We start from the raw sequence: 23548 nt of genomic DNA on the forward strand, positions 1-23548 counted from the left end.
AGGGTCGTGCGAGGAATGTTGAATTCTTTGGCAACCCGTGTCAAATTGCCCTCTAGCTTTACCAACTCTGCCGCTTGCCGCATTACAGATTCATCTCGTCTAACACACACTCTTGAAGGGGTCAGCATATCTTGCACTAGCATCTGCTGTGAAAAAGCATAGCTGGCACCTGGATGCGGGTCATTGCTCCGTGATGACGCTGGAAACATTTACACAAGCATTATTACTTCAGTAGTGTCTTGAACAGAATGCAATTTACTTGCTATTTTTAATGTCACAATATCAACCACGAATGTGCATTATTAGATATATTGTGCAGTTAAAAAGTTTGCTGGTTCTAGTACAGTGGTAGAGAATGCATGAGCAATACCTTCCCCCTTCCCCTCTGTTTGTGTAGGGTCACAATTGTAAAATGAGAAAGCATAGTGTGTCTCATTCATCACTAGACTGTTTTAAATGTGTATCCTGACTGAAACAACAATTACGCCCATTCTTATATCAGGTAGGGATCCCCGGATCGAATCCCGGCCTGGGCACAGATGTTTGTGAGAGTCCATTCATCAATTTCATCATATCATCCCTCATCCCTATCTTCGCAAATTAGCCAAAAGTGGCACAAAATGTGAAGTAAAATCAAGCAAATCAATCAATATCAGATGAGTCCAGAATATTAGAATTGATGTAAAAGAGTCACGGAGTGTGGAGCAGAAAATGAAAATTGCAGGGAGAAATGACTGTAGGTTACTCCCTCCTATGGCACACCACTATGTGATATCATAAGATTCACGCTGAAAGAATACTAAAAACCAAACAGGCACAACGTACACCAACATTTAAATGTCTCGGAAAGCCACAATGTACACCAATGTTTAAATGTCTCGGAAACTTTTGTGTGTGCTGTGCAGCACACGGCCATCATCTGATGAATAATGAGTGGCTAATACACTCACTTCTGTTGCAGCATGGATTTCCAAGGTGAACTTGAAAAATCTCTGATAAGACTACTATAATTGCCTCACACAATAAATTACAAACAATGTCTGTACATCAGGCAGCCGTCCCGCACCGTGGCTGTGCGGTCTAAGGTACCCTGCTTTGGGCTCCGGATACGGGACGTGCACAGATTCGAGTCTCCTGGGGTAAGCATAACAACTTTTCTATTGAGATTTCGGGCTGTGTATGAGACCAGTGGACACCCACCATCGTGAGGAAATTGGGGAGCTACAAATGAGTAGTATAACCTGGTCATGAAAACCTACGACGACGACTGGGGGTTCATCGTGCTGATCAGATGTCACCCCGAAACTGGTTGGATGATCTACCACATCCAGGTGGAGTCGGTAGATAGGCCCTGGCCCTCACGAGCTGTTGCACCATAGGTTATTTATATATGATGCAGCCACAATTGAATCAGAAGCATGCTGAAGAATTTTGTAAGAATGGAAGAGGAGATAAATATACAATATTTCTCTTGATATTTGCTACTAATAGTTATGTATTTTTATGCATTCAAATATGACAAACTGAGATCATACAACTCCTTGGTTCATAGCTGGCACACATGAATATCTTGCTAATTTGAAAACAGAATTCTTTATAACTTTTTTAAAAATTGAGAGATTTCCTGCAATACAACATATTTAAAGCACTGTAAAAATGTTCAATTTCAAAGGCTTTCATAAATGTTACATGGTCATGATCACATTAACAAAAAACTAACATGAGTATAAAGGAAACTAAATGTCACATTATGTTCTGTGATCTATGCTCCAGTCATGTTGGCAAAGTTTTATTTTTGTTGGTGCCTCTAGGGTTTTTATTTATTTATATTTTGTATTATGTTGAATATGAACGTAGCTATTAATGGGCATCCCTTCCAAATGCTGCCACCTTGTGATCAAGATATTTTGGACTTCACCTGCAATTGAGGGTCCTTTGAGTGATCCACATTTCAGTTTAAAATATTACATCTAGTCATGATAGTGTAAAATGTGACTAAACATAGGCATTGAAATATGTTAGCATTTAATTTTGGCATTGTGAAAAATATTGTCTTGCAAAAATTAGTATAATTGCTTTAAAAAAAATCATCCCTTTACATTTAAAACAAATAAAATAATTTAAAATCAATTTGAAACATTTACAACTTTCAACAGGTTTCTTTTCTTCCTTCAATACACAATCTGGTCCATTATCTTCTTGCATGACATAAAGTCACTTCTTTCAAGTAATATCATGTGACCTCAATGTTTTTGTTGTGATACAAATATGATTCTCGCAAGTTTGAATCTGTAAATGTGTAGATTACATTAATATTACTTTAATTTCACCAGATGAGTGATTCAACTTTATTGTTGCATGTTCCTATTGATCTCACTGCAGATAAAATATATGCAAATGGTGGCAGCATACAAAGTTATTAGAAAGATGAGAGAAGACCCCAATAATAATGGATGCATACATACATTTACTGCTGATCTGTGGGACAATGACGTGAAGTCTTCCACTTGAGTAATCCGCATCGGAACATATAATGCTGCAGAGTGGTACGAGGCATGTTGTATCTTTTTGCAACACGGCTTACGTTTCCCCCATTCAAAACATCCTGTGCAGCTTTCTTCATCACAGTCTCATCTCGCCTAATGCAGATACGTACAGGACGAAGCAAAGGGTCATCTATCCAGGGTTTGTTTGTTTGCTGCTGTTGCATGTGTTGCCACCGATCTTGTTCATCTACCAAATCGAAGGGGGCTGCAACAGCATACGAATTAATTACTCAAATCGTTCCATCATCGCTGTACTACTAGCATTTAATATGCAATTATGCAAAGAATGTATACAAAAAAAAAAAAAGTAGTCAGTTTAGATCTGCCCAAAAATTCTAAGTAAATACATTTCATAATTCTGCAAAAAGAAATGGAAGTGTATGTTATAAGAGCTTAAATAAATGAAGCACAAATACCCTATACTCACTATCTTGACATCGATAAATTGAACCAAAGTATATTAATGGGGGTTCTATTGTCTTATTTTGTCAGAAATGAGAAACTGTTGAGATTGCTTGATTCCAAATAAAGCAAACCCCATTCCAAAATGGTGACAACACAGAAAACAATGTTTCATCAGCAGAGTACGATCAGAAAATGTTAGAAGAAAGTGGTTGATGTCTGGCAACCATACACATGCATTGTTAAATGGTTCTGCTTCATTAATAATGTTAACATTCTCGGAACTGCCAATATAAATCATGAATAGATATAACCAATATACGAGGGTGGTTTGAAAAGTTCTCGGAATCACCACCAGATGTCAGTGCTAGGACAACGAGGTTCCCGCATAGTAATAGGCCATCCTTTATTAACAAACACGTGGCGCGTCAGTGTTCTGGGTAGAGATCTGTGGTGCGGACGTCACTTTGTAGTTGTTCCCGTGCAGTGCTTTGTGAAGATGGAAAAAATTGAGATTCGAGCGGTGATTAAGTACTTCGTAAAGAAAGGTATGAAAGCAAAGGAAATTCATGCCGATTTTCTGAACACACTGGGGGACTCTGCTCCTTCATATTCAACTGTTCCAAAGTGGACAAACGAGTTTAAATTTGGTCGGGACAGCTTAGAAGATGATCCACGTAGTAGTCGCCCAAAATGTGCTACTACCCCAGAAATTATTCAAAAAGTGCATAAATTGGTCATGGAGGATCGCAGACTGAAAGTGCGTGAAATTGCTGAAGCTATAGGAATGTCATCCGAACGGGTGTATCACATTTTAACAGTTGAATTGGATATGAGAAAATTATCTGCAAGATGGGTGCCGCGACTTTTAACACAGGACCATAAACACATCAGAGTGGACATTTCCGAACAATGTTTGACTCGTTTCAAGAGAAACCAAAGAGATTTTTTGCACCGGTTTGTGACGACAGATGAAACGTGGGTCCACTACTATACCCCAGAGACAAAACAACAGTCAAAGCAGTGGAAACATGTTGATTCACCACCACCAAAGAAAGCAAAGGCAATACGGTCGGCCAGAAAGGTAATGGCGTCAGTGTTTTGGGATACGAAAGGGATTCTGTTGATCGATTATCTTCCCACTGGTCAAACAATTACGGGACAATACTACGCTAATCTCCTCGACCAACTAAAGCATAAGATACGGGAAAAGAGGCCAGGTTTGGCAAGAAAGAAAATCATCTTGCATCAGGACAATGCGCGCCCTCACACAAGTGTCGTTGCCATGGCAAAAATTCATGAACTTGGTTACGAATTGTTGCCACATCCACCTTATTCGCCTGATATGGCTCCCTCAGACTTCCATCTTTTCCCCAAACTCAAAAGTTTCCCCGGTGGACGGAGATTCTCTTCAAAGGAAGAAGTAATAGCCGAAGTTGACACGTATTTCATAGGCCTGGAGGAATCTAATTTTCGAGATGGGATCAAGGCATTGGAACATCGCTGGACCAAGTGCATTAGTGTACAGGGAGACTACATTGAAAAATAAAAAAAAATCACTGTTGTAAGTCGTTTCTTTCTATTCCATTCCGAGAACTTTTCAAACCACCCACGTAAATCACCATATACTAAATGAGATTATAATGAAGAGAGATTGATTAAGAAATACAATTTGTAATTTATCAGTCTCCTTATCCATTCTCGGTATTATATGTTGATATTTCCTCTGCTTGCAAGAACCATTGAGTGTGGAATCATTTTTCGATGCGTAAAGCTACTTCTTTCTTTGTAAAGAAAAAAAAAACTTAACTCTTGCATATAAGTCAAACAATTGAATTGTACAAAAGAAAGTGTCATATTTCCTTACATCATCAACAGGATTGTGAAACTGACAACATGCAGTTATACCATTATTGCTGACGACAAGGGTATGTAGGTATTAGAAATTTAACGCAAGGAATTTATAGAATTGCATTGTATAGGTACCTGATTTAGCTAACCAAACATTAAAACAGGAAAACTCTGTTGTTAACAGCTTCTGAAAGTTCATATACAAGAGGCGTCTAGAAAAAAGCTCCAATGGTGCCTGTACGCAGCACTAGTGGCATGTAGCTGTAATCTGGTACAGTCGCAATGCAGCCGTTTTAGGGCAGTTCTAGGTTAAAGATTGCAGCTCTCATACAGTCTCCCACCAACTGCGACGATGTAGCCTACGTGTAGTAATCAGATTTTTGCACGTTCAGAATTTGGCACAGAGCCACCAGCAATCGTGTGAGGTGTACAGACTGGACATTGTGAGTGATAGTATGGTCAGACGATGGTGCAGACAATTCACAGGCCAATCAAATGTGCACAATCCAATACAGCAGAGTACACGCGGGCCCTTTGCATCACTTCAGTTGAGAGATCTTGGACCACTCCCTGTACAGCCCTGGCCTTGCATGTACCGACTTTCATCTCTTTGTTCAAGTGAAGAGGTTTGTGGCAGGACAAGTATTTGACAGTTACACTGCGGTAGAGATAGTTCGTCTTTGCTGTCAGACACATATGCCATTGGCATACAAAATTTGGTGCCATGCTACAACAAATGCCAGAACAATGATGGTGATTATGCCGAAAATTAGGTTAGGACTCACTGTTACTAATGCAATAAATTACTACTCATATTCTTGTTTCATTTATGCCTAATCCGTAGGACCTTGATTTTTTGTTGTTTTTTTTTTCAAATTGGTGCATTTTTTTTTTATTTTCTACTTTTCACTACTTTTACAATTATCGGACGGCGCCACCCGCTCCCATCCCATCTGTTGACAGTTCTGTCCCTTTACTACTCACATACGAACAAGAAGAAATTATAATTCAATGCATTATCCAAGTACTATTTAGAGGCTTAACACATTTTTCTTCCCCTCCGGAAATATTTCTCTCTCTCTCTTTCTCTCTCCCTCCCCTCCTCCTCCTCCTGCCATCACTGGTTTCTGGCACCTTGGTCGTGTTGTGCATAAAAGGGGCCTAAAAGTTGAGACTCAATCTTAGCAACAAGATTTCCTGTTCCCGTGCAGAGTTCCATAACGATATCTTAAAAAGTCAATGAAGACAAAATTCCCTGACATTTCCGTTACTTTTTTTTGACACCTCAAATTCCCGACTTTTCCTGGTTTTCCAGGTCTGTCGCCACCCTGATAAAGTACAAGCAGCATAGTTTCAGCAAATTCAAAAAAAATGTCTTAATGCAAATTTGAATTAAACAGACCTGCAACTGATAGTTTATTCTTCACATTTTCAATACCCTCTCCCCCTTGTTACTTTCTTCCGAGACTGAAAAAAGAAGTTAAAACTTACTGGTTAACAGGTATAAAAGAAACGAGAGCACATGGAGCCGTACCATGCCTTGCGATACACACCCAGCATTTTATACCTGTGAACCTGTGCATGTGTTTTAGCTCCTTCCATCACCCAAGTAGATAATACTAGTAAGTGGCTAATGAAAATTGATGACTTCTAATAATTTTTAAATAGTAATAATTATAAAATCATTAAATGTTCACACACTAAAAACAAGACACCGTAAGCACAGAATGATTCACATATATATTTTTTTCCTTTTCAGAAGACCTTTTCTACGCATGTAGCACCGAAGAGTTGTGCGAGGCATTTTGAACCTTCTTGCTGTTTGAGTTACATTTGCTCCTTGCATTACTTCTTCTGCAGCTTGTCTCAAAAAGTTTTATTCTCTGCGAACATATGATCTACTTGCAGACAATATGTGGTGCATTGTTATGCAACAACTTTGATTTCCCTCTTGTCCATTAGCAAAACCATTGGAAGCTGTAAATGTTATACAAGGTTTTTCAACAGCTTTTATTACCAACATTTTCTTGGAGATGTGCACAGTTGCAAGTATTTGAGATGACTGACTGCCTTCAGAATTATTTTGTCAATGCTACTCATTAGCCATTTTTTTAAGGGTGTAGAGAAGGGAGAAAGATACCTGCAGTAATCTCACCTTAGAGCCAGGGCACCAACCATGATTGGGCTTAAAATGAAATCTTTCCAAAATCTTGCCAAGAATAGCAGATATAGTTCAAAAGGCATAAAAAAAATTAAAAAAAATATCCTGTTTGGTTAGTTACAAAGGGTAAGAGAACAAAATTTCCATGCTGAAATATTACAAATTATATTTTTTTCAAAATTTTTAAAAGCTCTCAGCTATGATAAACTTTATTTTGTTGTATTTCCAACGTACCCATCCAGCAAAGAAAAGAAGTGTTTACCTAAGGTAAGAATGGAGTATTTCAATGCATGCAGATATCGCCACACAAATGTGTAGCAATGTTCATAAATAAATTCAAAGCAGAAGGTGAAAGGAAGGAAGACTAATTTATTTTCCTTGATCTTCAAAGGTAACCACTAATAATTGGATAACTAATAATTTCTGTTATTTCTTGAATCTTCACTATGATTACTAGTTTTCCATAAGAATAATTTTGGATTACGTACAATTAAGTAGTATATCCAACAGTAGCTGGGAGTACCTTAAGTTGGCTTTAACATAATAAACAGTTGTGAAGTTATGATTTGACACAAAACATTAAAAATCGCTATTGAAATGCCAATTAAAACAGTTTTATAGGGTGGCCACTCTAGGCACTCAAGGCGAAAATTCCACAAATTCCAGGGTACGAACAGATATTTTCTCTATTTCAACCTTACATATAACTAACTGCCTCTGACCACCCACCCACACACAAATATATTAACAATATGAAGGGTCTGTGTGATTCCAATGTATCAAAAAATTATAACTCAATTCAACTAAACAATATGTATGTTTAAAGTATTTAATTTAAGGTGTAAAATTTACATTTGACATTTCACATACTCCAACTCAAAATACATCTACAACCACAAGTCACAAATGTTATGGAGTATACTAATCTAGGAAAAATTGTTAATTGTAAAAGAATTTCAACTCAAATTTGCATAATCAACTTCAATATACCTTATCTTGCTGTAATCTTCTGTCAGATGGATTCTTCTCCAAAGGATACTAACAAAGTAAGCAGATTGAGAGAATTCTGTTTTCAGGCAGCTTTCTTTTCCTTCCCCGATAACAATAAAAGCTAAACCATTTATACATGTATAAATTCAACGTGACTTGGATTAATAAAAGTTGCCATTTATCATGTCTACGGAGAGAAATTCACACAATTCCCGGAGCCAATAATTTACGCAGAATTACCAGTGAATAGCCACCCTGTTATAGCTTTTAAAACATAAGAACAAATATTAGACACTCCTCACCAGCACATTGAAAAGTTCACTAAAATGGTCTCTAAAGTTACCGTGTGTTATTGGATTCTGTATCTCATACTTGTCCTTAATAAGGCAATACTCCTGATTTTCTTCTGGACTCATTCTTATTGCTGTATAAGAATCTTCCTAGTCTTCTGAAGACCATGCTTCCTCATATAATTATGAAGGGTTGTTCGAGGTACATTGTATTTCTCAGCAACCATTGTGAACGTGCTTCCATTCCAAATTTCCATTGCAGCTTGGCTTAGTACTGCTTCACTGTGTTTCCGGTATATTTTAGGCCTTCTACTACCAGAAGCACTTGTGCCTTCAAGATTCCAGGCATCGAGTGAGATTAGAGGATCAGCAACAATCACTGTGTGATCAGCATTGCAAACTGATTCTGTAAGCAATACACATATGCATTGTTGTTATTTATCTGCCATTGTACTCATGCTACGAACAAATGAGTTAATGTATAACAGAAATAAAAAATCCAACCTGATGGAAGTTTCAATGCTTTGAGCTATTCAAAATATTTTGTTTATTTCCTCATTACTTTGTGTACATGGCAAAGAAAGTTAAGGCTTCCACTTAACTATACATACCCCATCTATACATGCTCCTTTATACTAAAACATACTTAATGTATTCTACAACTTGTAGCCTTCCGGTAGAAAAATGCTGGCTCTGCCAGTAGTCATGCCAAGGTCAAACTTGAGTCCTGGACGAACCATCATTTTTCACTTAAATATTAACAGTGTATGTTTGACATGTGCCAAAATGTAACATAATTGTGCCAGTCGGTTTCTTAAATTTGTACACACATTTATTGAAAAGCAGAAATTTTAAGAAGATTGAAGAAGAGTTTTCCTGAGTTTTGTTTTAAGTCCACTTATGCATACAACCTAATAGGGATTGGACCTACAGTTTAAAGTGGGATCCAAACCAATATGTGCCTACACCCAGTATCAAACATGGGGTATTTTGATTAGCATACAGGAGGCCCAAGATTGAAGAAGAGTTTTAGTTTTACAATGTACTGTGCTCCAAAGACTTACAGATGTAACCATGAACACATGAAGAACCATGAAGTTCCAAATTCCAGCCTGAGCACTGATGGATCTCTCTTCAAGAATTTCAACTAATCATCAGTTATCTTTATCGTTCCAATTAATCACCTGGTAGAAAAGTGATGTAAATTAAGACAAATCTAAAGGAATCCAAAGGTTTCAACCACACACAATTAATACTGGCATCAATTTATTGCAGAGAGAGAGAAAAAAGACTAGCAGATTTTAGGATACAATGATACTGCCGCATTACAATTTGGTACAAGTGTTACGTATGCACACAATAACTTTATTCCAATTATTTGTCACATATCATACAAATAAGGGATTGTGTCGTTGATTCATCATGGTTTGCTCAATTATAAACATATAATGTTGTGTGTTTCTTCCAAACTGTCAATGCACTGGGCACTGCCAATGGTGGACCACAATGAGAGTATATCAAACATAATTCTGTCCCTTGCGAAGCCCATGCCTCCACACAAAGTTCTGGAGGGTAGTTCGTGGCACATTATATTTGTCTGCAACATTGCTGAATGATCTCCCATTCCAAACTTCGACAGCTGCTTGTCTTAGTAATGCCTCACTGTGCTTACGATACCGTTTCGGTCTTTTACTTCCCGAAGCATTGGTACAGTACAAATCATCATCTTGGCTTTCAAGATGCCACACATCAAATGACCCCACATCTGATTCTGTAAACAACACAGACATTACGTTACTTGGTTCAGAACTCACACTAAGCACAGAAAAGAATGTGAATGTGCAAGAATTTAATGTGAAATTTTCTAAGTATAAAATATTAATACAAATTTAAATTATCTGAAAGCATCTAACAAGCTAACTATTACGGAATATAATACTCAGAAAGAAACAACACAAAAAGTCTAGAAACTATTTAACGCCTACGAGATTCAAGATACTCCTCAGTAAAATCTTAGTTGTTACTTTTGTAATAAACTGAGTTGAACATTATTAACTTGATATTAATAATCTTCTAAGTATTTTTGTTTAGAGATATTATCTTATTCACTGAGTTTGACTCAATAATTGACCTAGCTGACTGTTACTCCTGCAGAACAACTTCACAAGTACACTCATCTCTTTAACTCTAACAAATGCATCACTTTCTCTTAAAAGAAGTGTATATAGAGACATAAGGCTCAGGGCTCGACAAATCCCAAGGACTGAGAAATTTGTTAGAAGTATTTTAACAAACTGCTCATCAATTTTAGTTCGGTACATACTTACAATCAATCACAGCCTCCATACTACCAAACTGCAAGAATAAATTACTTCATTGAGAAACTGCAAGTCAAATGTACAACTTTTGCTGTTTCACAATCTGTCAACCAGAAAATTTCATGAAATTTACAGTGTATAATGAATGAACGTGTAGTGAGCCATTTCTCCGGTTTTCTTTAGAAAATGGATAGATGAATAGATACTCTTGTGTGACATGCATGTTTATCACGTGCACTTCAAATGAATCAATATTACACACATTGCTTTTCAAGGATACAAAGTTTTCATAATTGAATTTCAGAATTGAATTAGACAATGACTTAAGTTGCCATATTAGTGAAACTATTGTACAACACAATGCTTGATAGTAAGATATCAAAGCATGCAGTAATAATGGAGCTTTCATCTGAAGAGAAATTAATCACCAAGCCTGATAATCAAAGCTTTCCTCGACATCATTACTGGCAAACCTTAACAGTAGCACAGTTGTTAACTTGTTCAATGAATTTAATTATGTGCATGAGCATTCTGGAACTGCAGAGAGTTTTAGTACTAGGTTGACATGGTCTATTATTACTGAAATGCTATTTTGTACATTGTAGGACAACATTTAGGATATCTAAAATGATAGCAAAATGAGGTGCATTAGACCCTTCTTCGAGTACAGAAGAATTTTGATCCCCAGTTTAGATACTGAAGGAAGGGGTGTACAAAAATAACCACACATGTTGGTTGACCTCATCACCATTACTATGCTCACTACAACTCTTGCCAATATGACAAGACCTTGTGTTTGCAACAGAGAGGCAGCTACTACCAGAGTTTGATGTAATTACACTCATTCATGTACTGCAATTTGATCTCCCTACAATAATTAGCATTTCTATAATAATAATAATAATAAATTTAGTCGATCCAGTACTGAAACAGGCATTGAGAGATAAATAATGTGAAATATTCATAAAGTGCAAATGAGTTAAAACCATTGTTTCTCACAAAACACAGAGAAATATAATTACTTCCTATTTACACAATTCTAAAGATCCATTATTAAGAACACTTAATAGTTTATTAGCATTTCAATGCTTTGCTGAGAATGACAACATAAAACTACTGAACAGGTGAAAGACTTAACATAAGGTTAATTAAGTATCTAGCCAAGAATAATACAAGTATTTAAGAACTGGAACTTGTCAAATATCAGAACTCTTTCACTTGTGATTCTATTGGAGCATAGAAAAATAATTTTTCACTTCATCGATGACGAGGTGCTTTCATGCCATTTCTTGCCATATAATCTCGAAGAGTTGTACGAGGAATGTTGAGCTCTCGAGAAACTGAACTTATGCTCTCTCCAGTATTCAACACTCTCTCTGCGGCATCCATAAGTATCTGCGATTCTCGTCTGCGGTGCTGTCGAATTGGATGAAGGAAACAATCTGTGCTGGAAGATTCTCCTTGGGTATTTATATCAGCAACTTTCTGCGGGACACGCGTGACATCAGGCCAGGCTGGAAACAGCACACACACATGTTTTACTCTCTAGACGTTTTATCCATGTGTATAATAAAACAAATGGTAATAGTCATAAATATAAGTAGTTAGATTAAAAAAAAAGGAGGGGTGCATATCATGTATTGTCAACATCGTAAAATTAAGAAAGACTATGTATGGTCACAACATGTAACTACTTTTGATGTCCAAATTTTCAGATCAACATCCATTTTTCTTTAGGGGTTATAACTACAAACAACAGTAATGATAAAGGTGACATAATACAAAAATGTAGTTAAAATTGCAAAAATATATTTTTGACCATAAAGGAAATAACTTTGAAGTAAGGTCAGGTGCAGACAAATCTCAAAAAGAAGAAAATGATATCTGATGAATGAAACCTATACCAATCCATTGCAGTTGGAAGAAAATTGCTGACCCCATTCTACCAGTGGGATCATGAACAAATTTTGTTATTCTTTCTACCATTTAGCATGTCCTGCACTTGATCTTGTCTGTCCTAAAGAAGGATTGAGGTCAACCTAAAAATCTGGACAACAAAAGAGGGTATGCGTTGTGTCTATAGTCTTGATTTGAAGAAGTTACACTTAGTTAACATTAAATGAACCTGGCTTTACTCAATATTCACCTCGAGCATCATGTTATATTTCAATAAACAAAGAAGTCCTAAGTGAGTCAGTACTGGGGCTACATGCATCCACCACCTAAAATGGGGAGGACAAGTCTCTTAACAACAACGAACTACAGGAGATGCCATAACGAGTCTTGAAATCTCCATACATGATAAAAGCTGAGGCCGTGGAGGGGCACTCAGCAGACACAAGAATGAAGCACAACCCCAGAGGACTCTCAGCTATGGGTTCAGGTGCCAGAGCCTCACTAACCCAGAAGAGACTGTTCCCAACAGACACCTTCTGGAAAAACCAGTCCTTAGACTTTCTCTCAAATCTGCAACCCCATCTTCAAATTTCCATTCTTGTCTTACGCAGTAGCTGTTCAACATGCATAGTTTCAGTGGGATCAGTAGCTGTTTTGTCATTGTTGCAAACAGCATGCCCCAGGATGTATTCACTGTTGAACATTAATTGTTGACAGGCATTAATTGAAATCTGCCAATAAATGAACAACACGATTTCAGAAATGCCATGTTATGATACTTGCACCTCGACACCAGGAAGGAGAGAAAATATTGCATATGAAGAAGTGCATAAAACTGCTAACGAGTAATCTGCCTCAGCCTTGACTACTAAAGGAATTGCAGCAGGAGTATTTTCATGTGGTTTAGTTAATAGTAAAAATACTATTAGCATTGTCTAACATCTTCTATTTCACATTGTAAAATAATGTTATAAAACTTCCACAAATTTGTCTCTTATGTTCTTTAAATAACCACAAAATGCATTTTTATCTTCATAGAGGACTGTCGTTTGTTTTAGTCCAGTCTTATCGTGAAGAAAACTTCAAAATAGATTTAATGACATCACAAAAATCTAGTCAGACTATTTCTCTGCAATGAGACAACAGAGAAACATTAAACTAGTGGCAAATAGTGCCAAGAGCATTAACTGTGCATGTATGACCTCACATTCCTGCATGTCTCTAACATATTCAAGTAAATTACAAAGGTAAAAACCACCTTAAGGTGGTAACAGCATTTCAGCAAAAGGGGGGAGATATTCATACTAGAGTAGTTTTCACGTTCAGAAGACACAACGGTGCTTATGGAGAAACCGCACAGTGTTGCCAATACAGCGCTAGCTCATGTCGCCGGGAAATGATGACCTTCCTTCACAATGAAGGTGTTACATATTTTCTATATACAATGATAATTATATGTAATTATTAATATTAATATTATACTGTGAACGTTAGTTATCCTTTTTACTATGATCCATTGCGATCACTACACACGAATGCACGTTCAGAAATCACTTAAAAAAGTAAAAATCACTGAGCGCTCACACAACTGAAAACACTTTTTCAAGAGGGGGAAAAAGTCTAAACAGACCAAAGCAGATCTCTCACTCAAGCAAGGGGAACCTGGCACATGGGTTAGATTCAAGTTGCAACCCAAACAAACAAATGAGTTATGGCCCACGTGAACTGATAAGACGTGAATGACAAGCAAGGCATGTCATATTTCTATCTTGAAGCCCCATATTTTGTCATGTGTTGGAAAGCCTTTCAAAGGTTAATATGGTGTCTATGAATTTATATGTAAGTTGAAAACTGAAAGGTGATCTTCATTTCAGTATTAATGTCGACAGTAATGTAAAAACAACGTGTATTTGCGACAACACTAATGTTGCTCACAACAGCAGCATTGGAAATAATTGTCAGTTATTAAATTTAAGTAATTTCAATTCTATTATAACAATCTGCATGAAGTTAATATTTTTACTGAATGGAAATAAAATAACAACTCGAAAACTTGGTGGTGATTAGCCAGAATGCTGCGGTGAGCCAGCTCAAGATGGCCAGACAATGTCTCCTTACTTCGCGTGCTGTTCGGGTTAAAAAGAAACTCCAAATGCATGGAAGTAATATTTCTGGGAACCTTTGAGTGGTTATAAAAAATAATTTCATTATTTTCTCAACAACTTTGTCGCTGGAAGTTCTTATTTGGAATTACAGAACAAGAAATGACCAGCGACGACATTTTCTACTGCACGAATATAAAAAATCTCCACATACTTTATTTGAATATTTTTTAATGCAAATATGCTTTAAAGTATTGACAAATTCTGAGTACCACCATCACCTATGACAATTAAAAAACAGTGTCAATTTTTTTAATAATAATGAATGCTTCAATTTTACGGCATGTTTCAACGTTAGGAATGAAAACAATGTAAAAATTGTGTTTTCACAGAAAATTTGCATTTTTAATTTATCTAAAATTATGCAAGGAAGTTACCAGTTTTTTGTGTTCACCATCGTATTCTCTACAAAATTTCCTGCAAAGCTGCAGGTACCGATTTTACTTAAGCTAAATTTGTAAATCCAGAAATTTCACAACAGCGCGCTCGTATTTCCCATTAGAAAAGCATTGCCCATAAGAGCCCATTGTGTCTTCTGAACGTGAAAACGACTTTAGCATTGTCTCTTGAGGTCTTATTTTTTCATATTGATTTCTAAGATTTAAAGTAAGATAATGGTGTTTGATCGCAAAAGAAATATTCAGAAGGTACTGTATAAATATTTATTTTATTAAACAACATACACCTGAAAAATATTCCTTACAATTACATAACTAACAACCCTTCAGAGTTCAATTGAAAGCTTGCAAACTTTACTCACCACTTTCACTTGTGCAATAATTACTGAAGGTACAAGAAAACAATAGAAAACATAAATTAATTGTACTTCAATCTCAACTTTGGGATCTACTTCGAACTTCAAGCTGAACCACAGAGTACAAAATGCCGTAATTGTCATTATCAACTACACAAGAAACAATAGTCAACTTAACATCTGAATGCTAACAAGTGTTATATTGCATTAGCCAAAACTATTGTAGAATGATCAACAAGTACAACATGACTTAAGCACAAGAAATTTTTTTTAGAAGAATAGTTTTCAAGTGGAAAGGAACATGTAAATTCTACTGATTGACTGAGTGGTACTCAGGTTTTGAGAGTTGTTGAAAAGTCGTTCATTTTTTCAAGACCTTGAAGACTATGCTACCCCCCCCCCCTCCCCCGGAGACATATTCAAACAAAAATGGAACAAATTGACCAGCACGAGGGTTGTGCAAGGGAAGCGTGACATATGAGCAGCAAGAAATTATGTTGGATTTCTCAGACTTTCTTCCATATCGACCAGCTATGCACTTGCTAGTTGAACAAAAGCAATCAATCAATCTGTTCTCAATTATAACTATTTATTCAGTGTGGGAAAAGCAAAAAATTTCCTCTCTTTGCATAAGCTTTAGTATAATACCAATCCAAACTCTATAGTTACTATATGGGCCGAGTTAACAGCATTTTTAAAAATTCCTTCATCAGCAATTTCACTTGTTGAAATTGTTATTTAGCTCATGGCAAGGTACAAAAAACAACTGAAACACTTGATATCAAACTCTGATATAATAATGAAACTAATGAAACTTAAGTGAAATTAAGTTTGGATCATTCCATATGAAATCATTATATGTAGACGAGAACGCTGCCCCAAATCCATCTATAGTTTCAATTTTCCATGATGTTAATAATCAATTTCTATTATGAAAACGTATCAATTATAATTGACTATGCCTAATTATTTTATGGTTTTAAAAGTAATGTGTTATTGCTACAACCCAGAAACATTTATTAATTTGCCAGGTGCTTTGTAAGTCTTCTTAATGTGATGTACACTTGATAAGTCTTAATAATAACTATTTTACAAATCTGATCCCTCAAACGATGCGCTGCCACCTGGGATACCCCATAGGTCAGCACTGGAAGACAGTTACGAGGAACTGTTGAAATTTCCCGATTGTGCAGCATGTCCAACTTTTCGACGAAGATTATTCCTCATCATGAAATTAAAAATTGTGCTCTTAGGGATCTGTAATAACCTTGCAACACGCCGATACGGTGCACCCTGAGAAACCATCTCTGCAGCAAGAATCAACTTGTTGCTGTTTGGTGTCTGGCGGATCCTCTGTGCAGCCCGACTGATTGTTACGTTACCAATCCCAACCGCCGGAGCATCCTCTGTTGGCGAACCAGCCTCTTGCCAGGTTGTCCCACACCATTCTGCATTAAGATCCCTTTCTGTCTTCAAAGCTCCCATCACTGAAATGGGAAAAAATTTAGATAGCATAATTTCCCAGCAATCACAGGAGCTTGAAGAAAGCAAGGATATTAAAAACAGAATGTAGTGAGTACTGGAGGGGGGCTTTTCTGGTTCTTTCCTTTGTCTCAGCAATGACATTTTTGAAAGTCTTGTTTCACAGAATGATGGTTGGCAGAGGTGTTCTTTGTGTTTCATCAGTTTCATCATATCATTACTCATCCACATCTTCACGATTTGCCAAAAGTTGTTTCTATATTGCTTGGTTTCTATATTGTGTGCATACAAATTGTATTCACTGCAGTCTAGCTATTTCTTGTAGAAAAATACAAAGAACCGTAAAAGCAATCAACATAAAGATTCTCCTAGGATGATATCTAAAAACATCAATTTTTCACAATCAAAATCAAAGATATTATTTTTAAAAAATGCTAACGCAGTCCCCAAGTCTAGTCGAGCATTTCCACAAATGCTAGATATTGTTTTGATTACGAGTAAGGAGTTTCCTATTCAGCACTTTCCCTTGGAAACAGGACAGAACCAGCACTAGTACCACATAACTTTTCTTGTAATAACCTATGGACATCTTGCTTTGCTGTCAGGCAATTGAGAAGAAACTACATATTCTTACACAACAACCAGAGAGAAAATTGAGCTGTGGGGAGTTAACGAAAAAGTCTAAGCTAAAAAAACTGTTATGCACTAAGTGCAACAACATGTCACCACCAAGATACATGCACTGCAAATAAACTCCAAAAATTAAAGAAATTACTAATATAAGACATGCAAATTTATAAAAATAATACCATGCACAGTTGTGTTATACTTAAATTGACTAGCTACGGAAGCTATAAATAGAACAACTTGTAAATAGTTTTGTTGATTGCAGAACTGAGCCAATGTCATCTTAGTATCACAAGATCGACTTCCTCTAAGTTCAAAGCATGCAATTTCTGTTTTAATTTCCTCATTTTAAGAGCATATCGCTGTACTTCACACTTATGAATATACAAAATCAACAAGAAAAAAGCTACAGAGATCCTCTGGTTAGCCACTACACATTAGGACTCGGAAAATATACAACTGCAGTTGCTGCAGGTGAAAGGTAAATCAAGAAAACAACAAGTTCTTCCTTATGTTGACAGAATCAAATGACCACAGATTCTATTACTTCTCTATAAGACCTTTAAGGCTTTATTCTCCCACTAAAAGTGTCTGATATCATCCAACAGAATATGAGGCTGTGATCTTGCTGTTACATTGAATTGAATTTAGAATTTGTACCATAAACAGATAATGAAGATTTTCACTGCCATGTAAACGAGACTTCTTGCATTGCATAAGACCAGCAATGCATGTAATTGCTTCTGAATCAGATAAAACATGCACACTTCTCGATTATGGCATCTGGCCTATGTTTACTTCAAACAGGATTTGTTACAAATGTCACACCCACATTTCCACAATATCTGTCTTGTCTTCAAGCAAAAGATTTAATCTATAGACTATTAAAACTCATTATGCTATAATGAACTGAAATCTCAAAGAAGCCTCTCTTTGAACATAATCTTTGTTGAATACAACTATGTGCATAATAAGATGATTCTGGTAAGAAACTTCCTTTTTACACCCTCCTTATGCACCAAAAATAGACAGTATATATGGAATGCCCAATGAGGCCAGACACCCTTAACTACAAAAAAGAAAGTTTAATTAATCACCAGAGTGTTTGGAAGCCTGGTGGAATATTTAAATAAAGTGAAGGAACAGATATGGAGGATAAAATATGTAAGCAATATCTTGATGGAGACTGTGGGATAATAGTCAGAAACGTTTAAAGTTGCACTAGAAAGTGTACAATCTTAGCGCATAATCAAGGTTGAAAATATAACGCAAAAGCTCTATGATTTTCCGCTAAACTTCAATGCTTTGCAAATAAAAATAAAGAAAAACAGAATGACTGTTGAAGAATCTTTATTTTTAAAAAAAAATCATGCTTTACATACAATAAATGAACAGACTACAAATTCACCAACTCAATTACATGCACATGTCCACAAAACCTGCATTGTAATCACTGCAATACCACATTCCTGCATGATTCAAAGCATCTTCTGACTTCCTCCTTGTAAGGGTTAAATTCGGACAACACTTCATTATGAGTGCTGGTAATTTCATTGTTATAGGCAAGGAATTTTTCTTCGTATTGCCTCATTTCCGACAGATTCATGTTCAATCCACTTTCAGCCAAGCACTTCATTGGTTTTTTGAAAAACACCAGAGTCCTCTCATATTTCACAGCAGAGCCAAATCCCAAGAGAACCAATCGCTTGAAAGCACTTTCCACATGTCCCATGTCTCGCTTAATGTAAAAGCTGCAATGTCTTCTTACGTACCTAGCAGTTACCAGTGGACCTGGGCAGAGGAGAATTGACCATTCGGCTTGCGAGCAAGGTAACAAGTTCCTTGACCCTGCAACGAACAACAGCTCTACTTCATTTACAAAGAATCCACACTGCCTGTTCAAAGTCTACAGAGATCGCATGCTTTATTTTTCCTTAGAAATATGCTAACCTGCCTCACATCTTTATTTGAACCCCTTCAGTGTCTGATATTAAAGGTACACATGTGGAATGTGCAACTTTGATGTATAGAGGCAGGGAAGACTGGTAGCCAGAAGGCACTAAAGTTCAAATCACCAACCCTGAGACCTTTTGTAAACAAAACCACATGCATGCAGAAAGCATTGCAAACTCACAGAAGTAAAATAATCCACACAAAAATCCAGCATTGTTACAGGATTCATTAAGTAAGGTAAAACAACGACCAATTTGTCGTATGGGATATGCTGCCGCAAATGACGTTTTAAACCCAATGCTCTTTCTTTGGTACTCATTGCTTCACCTTTATGGTTAACTCTTTGCACCAGTAATCATTTCCCATAAATTTGGCTTCTTTCTTGCATGCGAATTGAATATATTTTACTTGCATTTTTTTAGACAAAATTATATAACATGGTAATGTATATTTCTAAGGTTTGATATAGATAGGAGTGTATTTAAAATTTGTTTGTAGATTTTATGTAAATTGTATCTTATGTAAATAAAATATATAATGGGCATAAACAGCCATATGCAATGCTGTAAGTCCAATAAATATATTGATGATGATGATCAAAACAAGACAAAGAAAGTTCGTAAATTTATTGCAGTTGGAAACTTAGACAAGCATCCTAATAACAACTTTTGTTCCGCCAAATATAGTGCACTTCGTAAAACAACTTGGTGACATGACAAGGCAAGATAAGTGTGAACATTTTGTAGGAATATGCATTGTAACTTTCAACAAGCTTAGAGATTTGTGTACATAATGATATTTTATAACATTGGTTATTTTCTAAAAAATAATCATGTGAACAGCAAGGAAGTAGCGCCACTTTCAACATGGCGAGTTCTATGCGTGCGGGAAGGTCTGACGCGGAGTGATACATCGAATTGGTGAGACAGTTTGTTTACAGAAGGTCTCTGGGTTGGTGATTTACACTTTAGTCTGTGTTTGGCAACAGTATGATTGAAATATATTCCAAAGTGAAGGTGTGCAGGGATTAGCTTTAGAATGAGATTAGTGATAGCACATGTGTTGCAACACACTCAAACTTACCCTCCAGTAAGGGAAGACCAAGGACCTTGCACAGAAAATTCTGCCATTGTGGAAGGATAGATGATTGAAGGATGATGAAAAAAAGGCCATTGAATAAACTTCATTAAAATTGCTGCAATTATAAGTATTCCAAAGAAGATTCACTGACCTAAAGGAATTGAAAACTACAACTGTGAAGTACTTCAAGGTCCTAGACAAGGACTCTAACCAAGGTGGAATGTTTCAAACATGCAAAATGCTATGATGTGGGAAAATAAGCACGTAGTATTTGTTCGCGGAAACTTGATCTACACCTTACTTCTCAGAACATAATCATTTTTCATTTCAATCTAGAGAACTTTCTTTCAAGCTTACAATAACAACAAAGCACCATGTGAGATATTGGTTCAAATTATCGATATCATAGCATTTGTTCTTTTGATTTCATCAGGTCATCATCCATTCTCATCGTGGATTAACCTAGGAAGGCAGGTGAGCAAGCTTAAAGTTGCTCTAACACTGTGTTTCACATTCTGTTAGTACATAAAACAAAAGTTGAATAGTTTATTTTATGCATGCTATGCCCTTATGATAAAAATACACTTTATTCTCATACTTTGCATGTTCAAGTTCAAAGAAGAGTAATTTTAATCTTCTACCTGTGCATAAGCTTTTGTATATTCACCTTGTACATTTCAGTCCGGGAAAGAAATGCCAAATAATGGTCCTGTTTTCTAACAAAACACTGGTAAAGAAAGGAACTACAAAACTGTCAGCATGTTACAAAAGTTTCATTAATATTTTAGTGTTCTAATGATGTGAACAGCCTGCTACAGAACCTGTCTAGCCATTTTCACATTCAAATTGCCACAATATTTTGCATCTACAAGAAGACAACCACATATCCACTTTAAAATATGAACTAGCTGTTCTGCATCTTACCTTACAGTCTGAATTTTAATCTGTAATGCAGAGTAGTTTTGGGCACACCATGATGCCTAGCGCAAGCGCTGATAGAAGGAAATTTCCCCTTTTTTATATCCTCTACTGCCGTCTCGAGGGCCAAGGGGGAATATTGCTTGATATTCTTCAATCCACTTCCGACTCCCTGATGACCTTCACGGCCCAAAGTAAAATGGAAAAACAAAATTAAACCTTTTGCCATAAAAACCTACTGTGACGTTTCATGTTATACTCAGCATGCATCATGTTCTAGTAAATCTTTTTCTAACTGTGCAAAAGAACCAAGTGCAATCAGAAGATCAGACAGCCAGCCAAAGCTTGCAGGAAATGCATCTACCCCTGTATGGGAGTTTGCTTCTGAAGGATTTTATGCTTTGGATAGAACTACATTATTTAGTAAACAATGCAATTGCAAAATAACACTGTAGCAGAGGGATTCCGTGATTAAGCACAATGAAGGTGAAAGGTACGAACAGAAGAAAAGTAAAGCAAGTGAAACAGTGGCAACTTTCTGTTGTTGAAGGCTTCAAGAAGTCTACAAGAAGGAAAGACGACATTGGAGTACACTGCACTTCGAACCATGAAAGCCTCTGCTGAAGTGAACATTTCATTAGAGAGAAGTTGGATGACAAACGTAAGTTCTTGGATGAATCAATTTATCCAAGTTAAGGTGCAATTTAACAATATTGTTCTATTTTCTCTAAGTCTTCAGGTTTCTATGTTTAGGTCAAGAAGTGAAACATTCACTTTAACATTCAAATGTTTTTCTTAACATCAGTCCAACGGTCGAATAGTTTCTTCAATTTTAAGAAAGCACTTTGTGGCTAAATGCAAGTCACAGTACTTGTTTGGTGAAGAAAAAATAAGTATAAATAAATTTGCAATAACAAGTTGCCTTTATTCTTTATTTAATTGCACAATGCTTTGCAAATCAAAGCTATACAATAAATTTACACACAATTAGGAACATTTTATATTTTCAATTTGTAGTTGTCTAAACATAGTCAGTTAACAGTCTTAATATATTGCAATAATCCGTATGATCAATTTAGACTCATAACTTGAACAGAATGAACAGAACAAATCAATTTGTAAAAGAGTGCAAGCCCCACATCGAAATTATCAACTTTTTAAAATGGTCCTTCCTTGACTTGAGCCTGCGTCAGCTGCTGGCCTCTCCTCTGTCTCCAGCGCTTTGTTCTCCTGATCTGAGATAATCGCTTTGCGAACAGTGACTGCAAGGAATGATATGAAACAGTGGCATATTCAATCATCATTCTTAATTATTAGCAAGTGCAGTTTATTATTAATACAATTTGGCTCAAGTTCCAATTGTGTAATTTCTGATATCATTATTGCACATATCGGGCATTCCAGTGTTACGTGTGTGACATTTCACACATAAATAGTAAGGTTCTAGACGTGAGATTGGAAATTCATCATGAATTCATAAAATTATGAAGTATTTTGTTAAATTAAAAATCCTGAATGCATAAAAAAACATCAACGAAAATGTTATTACATGCGTAACGCTTTAAAAATGAAGCAAAGTTTGACTTCATTTGTCTGTGAAATATGCAAATTATATGCATTGACAAACATTCCAACTTTAATGCAATTAAAAATAATAATTTTCAGATTGATTCATTTTGTTACTTACATGGAGTAGTACCCCTTTTCATGGAATGTCCCACATGCATTTTCTACATTAATAGAATCCTAAAAGCACATACTGCATCTTTTGTGCAGAACAGATTTTCGATCATATATGCATCCCAGTGGTGGCGATTGGATCCCAAAACTAAGGGGGGGGGGGGTACCCTAATCGCCGCCACTGATGCATCGTATGCATCTTGGTGATCTTAGCACTATAATTATGCTCCTTACATTTTGAAAATGTTAGATAGAGTCACTCATCAAGTTTTAGTATTTCCCCTCTTCTTTCTCTGCCTTCGCATTTTTAACATGAAAAAAAATTCAGACAGAAGGAAGTTACAAGTGTGATAATCTACTTCTCACAACAAAAATTATCACAAAAAAATGCTTTCAGCAACTCTAGAAAGCAGAAATCAGTTTCCCCAAATTCAAATT

The 23548-nt window shown here is 36.3% G+C and overlaps 1 protein-coding gene across 6 annotated transcripts in view; it reads right to left on the bottom strand.

Annotated features, from left to right (window-relative positions):
* The window catches only part of LOC145986776 (uncharacterized), a 145375-nt gene that overhangs the window by 32108 nt on the left and 89719 nt on the right, over positions 1–23548 (bottom strand). Inside the window, exons 5-6 of one of the 6 annotated variants that reach the window (XM_083121193.1) lie at positions 16638–16857; positions 12048–12072 (exon numbers count right to left, since the gene is read on the bottom strand). The exons of 1 other annotated variant lie outside the window; for it this stretch is intronic. In XM_083121193.1, the coding sequence (XP_082977319.1) occupies positions 12063–12072; positions 16638–16857 (230 nt within the window). In that variant the 3' untranslated portion in view covers positions 12048–12062. Of the gene's footprint in view, positions 1–9507; positions 10012–12047; positions 12073–15326; positions 16858–18796; positions 19328–22394; positions 22693–23548 lie in introns of those variants that run through there. 4 more of the 6 variants (XM_083121192.1, XM_083121185.1, XM_083121177.1 and 1 more) reach the window with 4 other exon arrangements.

The sequence above is a fragment of the Lepisma saccharinum genome, chromosome 4 (assembly GCF_977018435.1).
Source record: "Lepisma saccharinum chromosome 4, izLepSacc3.1, whole genome shotgun sequence".
Classification (NCBI taxonomy): domain Eukaryota; kingdom Metazoa; phylum Arthropoda; class Insecta; order Zygentoma; family Lepismatidae; genus Lepisma; species Lepisma saccharinum.